The 10131-nt window shown below is 46.7% G+C and overlaps 1 protein-coding gene across 3 annotated transcripts in view; it reads right to left on the bottom strand.

Annotated features, from left to right (window-relative positions):
• Positions 1–8022: 8022 nt before the first annotated feature.
• Positions 8023–10131, bottom strand: part of Smoc1 (SPARC related modular calcium binding 1) — a 103419-nt gene continuing 101310 nt past the window's right edge. For 2 of the 3 annotated variants that reach the window (XM_010645371.3, XM_010645373.3), the window contains exon 13: positions 8023–10039. In XM_010645371.3, coding sequence (XP_010643673.1) covers positions 10023–10039 — 17 coding nt within the window. In that variant the 3' untranslated portion in view covers positions 8023–10022. The remainder of the gene's footprint in view (positions 10040–10131) is intronic. The other variant, XM_010645372.3, reaches the window with a different exon arrangement.

Raw genomic sequence — 10131 nt, 5'->3', positions numbered from 1 at the left:
TGGGAAGACCAAGGTTAAGGGATCACATCTGGTGAGAGACTTCTTGTTGGTTGGAACACTCTGCAGAATTCCAAGGTGGCACAGGTCATCACAGGAAAAACAGAGCAAGTTTACTAACTTGTGTCTCTCTTCCTGTTCTGATATAGCTACCAATGCGGTCATGGACACTCCATCTTCACGGTCTTATCTAGTCACCTCCCAAAGGCCACACTTCCAAATACCATTAATGCATGACTTTGAAGATTATATTTCCATGTGGGTTTTGGAGGGAAGAAACACCCAGGCCATACTACTTTGCTGCCAGTTAGCTTCTTTTCAACTCTTCAGTATGATTCTGTGTCAATCCATAATTCAGGCCAAAGTGTACACGAAGACCTACTGCCTGAAGTTCTGCCTTATAGTCTGTGAGGGTCTTCTCCATGTAGAGCTCTGGCATGGTCCTGTCCACTTCTGGATGATGCTGGCACACTGTGCAGATGATGCATTCTGGAATTAAAGTCACGTTTTTTCTCACTTTACAAAGTGATCACAGGCAATTTCCTGTGAAGTGAAAGTGTGGCTGATGGAGGGGCAGCAAGGCTGTAGGTAACAGCTACCAGAGGCATCCAAGCCACCTGTTTATATAAGATACCTGTGCCTTCTCAATCTGATTGCACTGGGTTCTCTGTATATCTAATCCATGTCATAATGGAATGCCACTGCCTAAGTCCAGGTTTGTAATTTTCTGACTAAGGCACACAGTTCTGTGTGTCATCTGGTTTCAATCCTACCCCACCAAAGTCCTAAGGACTCCTAATGAGGTTTCATTCATGCTGCGCCTCATTCATGCTGTTTCATTCATGCTGCAGCTTGGACTTGGACTAGTGGAAGGTCCATATTCCTATCTTCTCTGTGGCTATAGGAAAGAGGGCTCCTTTAAAGTTACCTGGACGGACTACCAGTTCTCAACACGGATATATACTCACAGCTTTTAATTATCTCCCCCACCCTCAACCACTGTATGATGTCTAAGGCCACACAAAGAATCAGCTGACTCATAATTTTTGTAATCACTGTTTTTTTGTCCTACTGACTCTGTGCTAGAACCACTTGATTGCCCAACAACTGCTCTCCACTTTATTCCATACCATCTGTGGTTGTGATTTGCATGATCATGTGTAATATCACTGTCTTTCACGATCCACCTGGGTCCCATTTTCCCTCATCAAGAAATTTATCCTTGAACTCTTCAACGCTTGACCAACCCAAACTCAGAGTCTCATTTTATGAGCTTATTTCCTGGGGCCCTTTCTAGCAACGTTAATGGATTTGTCAAAATCCCAAGGACAGCAAATGGAACATTCAAAGCAGGATATTGTAAGGTATGAACAGAGTGTTGGAAATCCAAGGCTAGCAACAATGGAGCTGTTATCACCCCTAGGCCCAAGCTGCAGAAGAGAGGCTTTTAGAACTGAGAAGAGAAAGGAAAGTAGGTAAGCTAGAGAGGAGCAACACTTTTCAGTTGAAAACAGTCAGCTTAAGGCAATTTCACAGGAAAGAATCAGGAAATAAATATCCTGTTTTCCTTTCCCTCCAAAACTCACTTCTTTTGCTAGAATAAAGGGCACAGAAGCTCAATTGATGCAATGCAGACAAGTCAGTCTCCTGCGGCAAGGAGGCAGCATGTGGAGAAGAGAGAAGAGCGGATCCAGAGAAGCAGGCAAGGGACACTTGGCACACCACACAGAGTTGCTGCGATGACTTGGAAAACAACAGCATTAGAAGAGTGCCTGGTATACACAGTTGCGTCTTGGCATCTGAGGTGGACTGATCCCAGGACTTCCCCTCTATGGACCAAAATCTATGGATGTTCAAGAACCTCACATAAAAGTCCATATTTGCATATAACTTAAACACATCCTCAAGTCATCTCTACATTACCTGCAATACTCAATGAAATGTAAATGATTGCTATAGTACGTATATTATTTAGGGAATAATGACAAGGAAAAATGCTTGTATATCTTCAGTACAGACATAAAATTTTTTCAGCAGATTTTCATCCGTGGTTTGTTGAATCCGTGGGTGTGGAGACTGCATATAAGGAGGGCTAAGCGTAGTAAGAACTCTCAGGTGAAAACACTGAGCTCCAGAGAGGTGAAGCCGACTGCTCAAAGATACGTAGCTAGTTCATAGCCAAGCCAGGATGGGGACTCCTATAAGGCAGTGTTTTCCCCACTAACACCGCCCTGCTCTACCAGGCAGCTTTGCTACAGATGTTAAGTGGTCCCTTCACCCTTGGCTTCTCGTCCAGCAAGTGTGTCTCTGTGACACAGCCCCTCGTCTTACCTTTTGGCAATGGCACGTGCAGCTCATCATTCCATCTCTGCTTCATTTCACTGCCTTAGCAGATGTATTTCACTATAGCTTCTCCTAAACACCTCACTGTTTAGATGCTGACGTGGTGCACTTTTCAAGATCTCAACAGATAAACTCTTTGTTTCACATTTCATGAACTTCATATGCAGCATAGCCCTCTTTCAGTACAGAGCAAATTGAGTGCTATTAAAAACACCAAATTCAGGGCTGAAAAAAGTGGATTTGAACTCTGGCTCTACTATGAGCTAAGTTGTTGACCCAGAGAAAGTCCCTCTGCTTGCTGAGATTTGGAATTTTTTTGCATAAAAATCAGAATAAGCATGCTGGGGAGTGTACCTGAGTAATATGACAGCCTGCTTGCTTAGCATGCATGAGGCCCTGGGCTTAATTCCCAGCCCTGGAAAACTAAATAAGCAAATTAAAAACATTATGATAGGTGGGTTTTTAGGCTCTTCCTGTTACCAAAGTTCACCATGGACATACAGGAGGGAGAGGATGGTGACTCTCAGGAAATAGTCCCCAGCTTTGCACCAGGCACTGTGCCAAGAAGTACCCCGTGATTATCTCACTGAACCACCATGGCCACCCTACAAGAAAGGATTGTCCTCATTTTACAGATAGTGATGCTGAGACTCACAGCAGACGAGCGATTTTCCAAGAGCCCACAAAACTACATCTTAGTACACCAGAATGTGTACTTGGATTTGTCTGACACTGGAAGCCAAACTCTAACCCCAGTGACTGTAATTCTCAAAACAAGATCTCTATACTTCAGCTACACATAGGAATGTATTAGAAATGCACATTCCCAGACACCACTCCACACTCCACATTAGCTCTCTGGCAAGAGGTTCTAGCAATCTGTGTTTAACAGGCTTTCCAAGGAGACCTGATAGATCCTCAAGTGTCCAATTGGGAAACAAGATGCCAGGCTTCTGGCCAACCTGAATCCCTAGGAGCAATACTCACAGAGTCTCCCCACTTATTTGGCTTTAGAGGGGAAGAGAAAAAGCATCCGGTGATTCTTCACTCTCTTCCTCTCCCAACTTTTTTATAGATTGGGATGGGGGGAAAGTGACCAGTTGCAGAGTTAATTAAATACAGTGTGAGTTACCTTTGGGTTAGGGTGTCAGACCCCAACCATTGCTCTTTAGGATATGGGAAATTTAGCTTCTCTATAGTTTCAGTTTGGGGCCATTGTCACCAATTTTGGGAAACAGAAAATATCCTGCATCAAAGTACTGTTATGGTGGAGTTAGTAATGGATGCAAGTAAAAGGCTGATCTCAGAGAAAAACCCCTGCCCTATCATGAAAAGCAGTCTGCTTCATCCTGAACCCATAGAACCCTTGGGAGATTCAACCCCAGGCCCAGGAACTCCAGGCTCCTGACACTCAGAACTCTAATGGTCCTACCCCAGACAAATGAACTGGAGTTCTATTGGAGGTCCCAACAGAACATAACACATCTTCCCAGGACCAGGCAGGATCCCTGGGGACCTACTCACCTCCACTCCGAAGGTATGTACAGCCGGTCCTGTAAATCCCCATGGCTAATTTCCATTATACTACAACCCTTTGCAGTGTTGGCACATTGGAGAGAGGCGAGGCTTTCAGAGGACAGTGTTTAGAGATGTGACGTGGAGGCTCCAATCTTCCCATTCCTCTCATCCTCCTTACCACCCAGTGTTTATACCACCTCCCTGCTTAACGAGAATTTCCTGCAGTGACACTCTAGAGACCCCAGGGAGGAGCCATGTGGGGCTGAGCTGACCTATGAAGTTTTGCTATAACTCCTTTGAACATTCACCTCTTCAAAGTCCTTGCATAGGTATATGAAGTGGGCCTGTGGAGACTCTCCCTGGCCTCTGCAAAATCTAGAAATAAGAGCAAGACTGCTGGCTTGAGAAAGCCAAACAAGTTAGGACACTCTGTGAGTGTTGCTCCTAGGGATTCAGGTTGGCCACAACCACAGCATCTTGTTTCCCAACTGGACACCAACAAGGCAGCAGGCTTGCTGATCAGCCTTTTCTATCTCTTGAAGCAAGGAAAGAGAGAGGGAGAGAGACACGCAGAGCCAAGAGAGGAGCTATTTGGATGGCAAGGATGTGTTTGGTCTCCCAAAGGAGACCAGGCATAGCCATACTTTCTGTATAAAAACAAAGACTAAGTCCCTAGAACAATATGCAGGGCATACTGTTGGGAGGAAGTATGGAAGAGGTCAAGCCAGAAGACTGCCCACATCAAGGCCCAGAACAACTGGGGCTGCACCCCAGGACCTCACATATGCCCCAACAGGACCAGCACATGGGCACCTGACACAGGCTAAAAAAAAAAAAAAATAAATAAAATAAAAGGCAGTGAGAATCTGAGAAGTGCTACAATGAGCAGAGAGGTTTTCCTTTCTTTCTTCCTGACCCATCACCAGAAGAGCCAAGTTGTGGTAAAGGAGAGGCAGAATTGACTCAGAGCCTGATCATAGCTCTGCTGTTCTCTTCCTAGCAATCATGGAACCAGCGCAAGACGGGGCCAAGGCAGGGAGGGCCGAGAAAGATCAAAACCAAATTGGAAGTTGAAGTTTTGTAATGGGTTGGAACTGAGCTTTGTAAGTAAGTGAAGTGACCAGGAAATTATGCGAACAGCCTGGGTTGTCATGAAGGCATCTGCTGCACAGTAGAAGGATAATTCAACAGGGCAGAGGTGAAAGTAACGATTGCAGAAGAAATCAATTTCACCCAGGGCTTTGAAATTCCTCACTCAACTGGGTGCTGACTACTCTTCACTGGAGTTACTTGGGCCTCCCCTTCCTTCTCCAAGTTTTTCACACTATGAGGAGCAGAATTCCTACGGGGGCTCAGAGATCTAAGAGGTGGTTTCCAGGCAGGAGACAGAAATCTCACAGGAGGGGAGGGGTGAATTCACCTTGAACTTTTTGCTGAGAATGGGGAAATAATATTTATCATCAAAGTAATAGAGCTGCCAGAAATCACGTGCATAAAATGCACCATGTAAACTGGGACCGGCAAACCCCTTTATTCTTACACAATGTAAGAACTGCAAATTTTAAATCAAGATAGAAAAGAAAACACAAAGACGATCCATGGCGTAATAGTCACAGGGTTGTTCACGAAATACTTCTGAATCTATTTCTGGGCACTCGTCAGCTGCCGTGAAGTTAGATGGGCCCATGTGATTTGCTTTAGTCACTGAAATATGAGTAACATGACATATGTCACTTCCGGATGGAAACTAGGTTGCAACTGACCATGTTTCCTTTTTCTGCCTCCGCATTGTGGAGGTTGAAACCTCCCTGAGTGAGGAAAACATAGAGAAGTGCCCAGCTGACACACAGTGGCTAGGTTGTAGCTTTGTGTGTCAAGTCACAGAAGACGGTGTATATGTTACTGCAGTTTATCCTGGTATTGACTATTAATAATTTGGTAATCGGCCGTCATCTTGCAAAAAGGCCCCCTACAGACATGCAGCGTACCCTTCTACCATCAAGCACATTGATTATCAGAGTGACCTTGGGCTTGAAGACAGGCCTGGTCTGTCACATACAGGATCACTGAGCTTGAGCTAGTCAGCACTTAGGTGAATAGGTGCGCACCCTATTAAGATAAAAGGTAGCTCAGAGCAGGAAAGGGTGCTGAGGTTACACTGATGAGGCGTCACTTGGGGGTGGCATAGAGTAGAAGGAATGGCTAGAGTGCTCCACCCAGATTTGACAAAAAAGACAAGACACTTAGGCCACATACCTCGCATGGGCACTGATTAGGAATGGTCAGGCCAGTAACTGAGGTCATGCCCTTCTCCTTATCGATTCATGGAATTGCACAAAGGGTAACAGTCATCAAGGCCCTAGGGATGCAGGCTTGATTTGGTAGCATAGCATGAAAACATCAAGTTTGCCTGTCCCCACCTCTACAGCAGGAAAAAGCCAAATGCCACAGACTATAAAGTCAGGGTGCCTGGGAAGGTCTTCAGCCTCCTTGGTGAGTAGCCCTGTGGTCTCGCAGGTCATTCAGGAACTTGGGGAAACGTGGCCAGATGCCTGGCCTTGCCATCTCTATTTCTCTGCTTTTGTTTCTCTATAAAAAAGTGGATACTAGCAGCTTCCCACCCCACTTAGATCCAGTTGGAAACTGATCTAGGGTTTCTCTTCTGTCAGCATCACAAGGGCCCTGAAGTCATCTGGCCCCAGAATCAGTCACCTCTCAACATCCCCACTGAAAATGTCCCCAGTCTTCCCTTCCCCGCAGAGGTAGTGTAGCTTACAGTAAGGAAGAAACAGAGTGGATCTGTCTTGTGCTTTTCCCCTGACTCTTAGTCCTGCTGTCTTGGAGAAAGGCCAACCTAAATCTCTCAGGGTGGTCTTGTAGGAGAAATTGCCTTCCTTATTTCTTACTCCCCAGTCACGGAAGCCTGGGATGATGGGCCTCTGCAAAGAAGTGGCTTTGAAGCCCAGGGATACAGTTTAGTGGTGCCACACCTGCCTGGCAAGTGCAAGGTCCTGGGTTCAATTCCCAATACATAAAAATAAATAAATAAAGTGGCTTTAATAAGGCCCTTAACCTCTTAGAGTACAGCTACTCTCCCTGCTGATGCAGCCCCAAGTCCGAGCTGCACAAGACAGAGAAGGTGCTACTCTGGCCCCTCACAGAGAGCAGTGTATGGGCAGAGCCCCCAGGCTGGGTCAGAATATCTGAGGGTGACTCAGGCTCTGCTTTTCCTACATGGAGGGTCCCTAGCAAGTCACTGAACTCCCAGGTCTCAATCCACACACAGGAAATGGGGACCAGGACTCCTGAGACCCTGGGTTGTGATATTACATATGACCTGACACTTATGCAGTATGCAGCGAGGTTATGACCAGCACTGAGAGAGGAGAGCCTTTGTGAACACATGCAGGGCTTAGACCCTTTCCCTGGAGTGGTCAACCAGAGAAAAGACTGAAGAGTTTTGCAAAGGGAGGACAAAGGTCCAGAGTATGGCAGAAGGAATCTGGAAAAGGTCTGCAAGTGGCAGTCATTTCCAGGGACAGCTGTGTTTGGAAAAAGGGCAAGAGGAAACAATGCCAATCACACAGAAGAAAATCTAGGTCCCCCAGTCCTTCTGTTGGTCCTATCTTGAAGTCCTCCACTCTGCAAATCAGACCAGTGGCCTCAGCCTGAACACGTATGCCCAAGAACTAAGGTACAGACTGCACAAACCCCACTGAGGTTCCCACCTGCAGCCCCTGCTAGGGGTCTTGTCGTTCGGACGACAACCAAAGGGCCCACTCTCACCGGCCTGAAGCTGTGGAGTAGGCTGAGCCCTAGTACTGCCCCCAAAGCTTCTGCCAGCAGCATTCCACATAGTCCAGTGCTGGGGAGCAGGAGGAGATGTCCCAGAGGACAGCTGCATGGGTGGGGGTTAGAGAAGCATTACAGAGAACACACGCAGGCCCCCTAGCACCACAAGGATCTCCTCTGGCACATCTTTGCACAAAGCACACACCACCTGGTGGCCACTCGGGGCTCCCTGCTGGTGCCTTATTAACAGCAATCTGGACTTTGCAGGATCTCTGACAGCATCCAGGCCTGGGAAGCAATGAAACCTTCTAGGAAATGAAGCCTTCTATAGAAGCCACACAAAGAAAGAGGTAACAGCTGCCAAGGTTTACCCATCTTTATTTCTTATAAAACAAGCTACAAATAGTATCCTTCTCTCCCTCCCTCCTTCCCAAAGGAAAAACCACACAACACAGCCCACACACATATGTGAGGGAGAAGATGGCTGGGGAAGATGTGAAATCCTCCAAGGAAGTTATTTCTGTGTGTACACGCTTCCTCCAGGCCAGAAAGTGGGGCTGGGGTCTCCTGCAAAGTCCATCCAGCTCCAGCATGTGGCATTTTCTGGTGGAGGATAATGGGAGAGGGCTTCCATTCTACCTCAGCATGTCATGTGGGTCCACCAGTCATCTTCAATTCAACCTCTGTGACTTTCTCCGGGACAGCAGGAACCTTCTCTAACCTGAGACTCCAGCAGGTCAAGTCCTGAGAAGGCCCTCCCACTAGGGCAATGCTTATGGGGCCAATACCCCCAGACCCAAACTGGAATCCTACTTGCCAAAGGTAGATGGACATATGGGGATACTGGAGCGGAATACAAGCTGAGGCTAGATTGCCACAAGTAACTGGCAAGGGCACCAGTCCTGGGCTGACCGACTTCCCTCACTGTCACCATGGCTGCCCACAGAAAGAGGCACTTAGTGTCCTCTGAGGGCCATCTGGATGAGCATGTCACCTGAGCAGAGGAAGATGCACATCTTTCCCAAAAGCTGGGCAGCCCACACTGAAATGTCAGTAATTCCCTGTGGAAAGCTAGGCCTGGATTTCCCCAGAGATAAGTCATAATTCCTGTCCTTCTGCGAGGGTAGAAATAGAAAATCCAAGATCAGTTTTACTTCTGGAATTGGGCTTTAGGTCTGAAAGTCCATAAGAAAAGTTGAAGGAACAAGAGAAACCTGGTATTGGGCTTTAAAATAATGATACAACTGCTGAGTTACCAACAAGGTGACTGACTCCACTCCTCCCTCAGGCTCGTGGTGGCTACTGAATACAGGAGTGGGAGATGGAGAAGAGGAAGTAAAAACACAGTCTACCCCAGTTCTGAGATAGTGACACTTAGGGAATCTCACTGATAGCTTGCAGAGGGCTAGCACTTTTCTCTTTGGGCCAGGCTTTCTGTCTTCCATGTGCTGCCTAGATTATCAAATTGACTGAAGGGCCCCCATGGTGTGTCTTTCTTCTCTGCCTCCCTTCTCATACCCTGTAGATGCCAAACATGGATGAAAATGTTTAAACTGATCTTATGGAAATCCTTTGAGGATAATGGTCTCATAAGTCACTAAGATACTGGGGTACCCACCAGCCCCGGGCCCCTTGGGGGGGTCTTGATAGGAGGAACCCCAGAGCCATTTGAAAACTGGAGCCTATCTATGATCTGGACTCTGCTTTTCTCCAGGGGCAATGTCCAACTCTCATCAACCCAACTTCTTTGAAGGCCAAGGCCCCAAATGACTTGCTATCTGTGAAAGCCAGTGTTCTGGGGCAGTGCTCTCCTCCACTGGAGGAGAGCCAGTGGAGTCTGCAATGCAGACACAGGGTTCCCACTGATACACACACAGAGGTCGGCCTCCAGGTGGTGTGCAGGTAGGCTGGATGGAGAAAAGGTTCTAGAAAGCTGGAACATGAGTCCAGAGTGCTCACAACCCACAGCAGGGAGAGGGAGGGGAGAGAACAAATAGCAATGCAAACACCTGTACAAAAGAACTATACAATTTACATATATATTTATATACAGTATATAAATCTCTTTCTTCTCAACCCCACCAATACCCCTCCCCCAAAATATCCTAAAAGTTGTCAGTAGCAGATCCAAAAACTTACAATATGAGAGAGAACAAAGTCTTTCTTCCTTTTCCTTTTCCTGCTGTGGCATTAGACACTGGTGTTTAAAAGTGAAACCAGAAACAAAACACACAAAGGAGAGTTATTAAAAGTGCAAACTCGGTGGGCACCACTTATGTTACACGGGATGTGGCTGAGTCATGGGCAGCACGGAAGGCTGGTGTCTGACGGTCCATCCTGTCTCCTTGGACTTTCCAAGGATTTTCTGCTCCTTAGACGAGACGTCCTACTGAGAGAAGGAGAGTGAAAAGGGAAGAAAGGTATAACTAAGAAGAGTTGGGCATATGACAAATCCAGCCACACAAATTAGTTCCCCTCAAA

The sequence above is a fragment of the Fukomys damarensis genome, unplaced genomic scaffold (assembly GCF_012274545.1).
Source record: "Fukomys damarensis isolate Sample0158 unplaced genomic scaffold, DMR_v1.0_HiC HiC_scaffold_21, whole genome shotgun sequence".
Lineage (NCBI taxonomy): Eukaryota > Metazoa > Chordata > Mammalia > Rodentia > Bathyergidae > Fukomys > Fukomys damarensis.
This window is presented reverse-complemented; position numbering and strand designations above follow the sequence as displayed.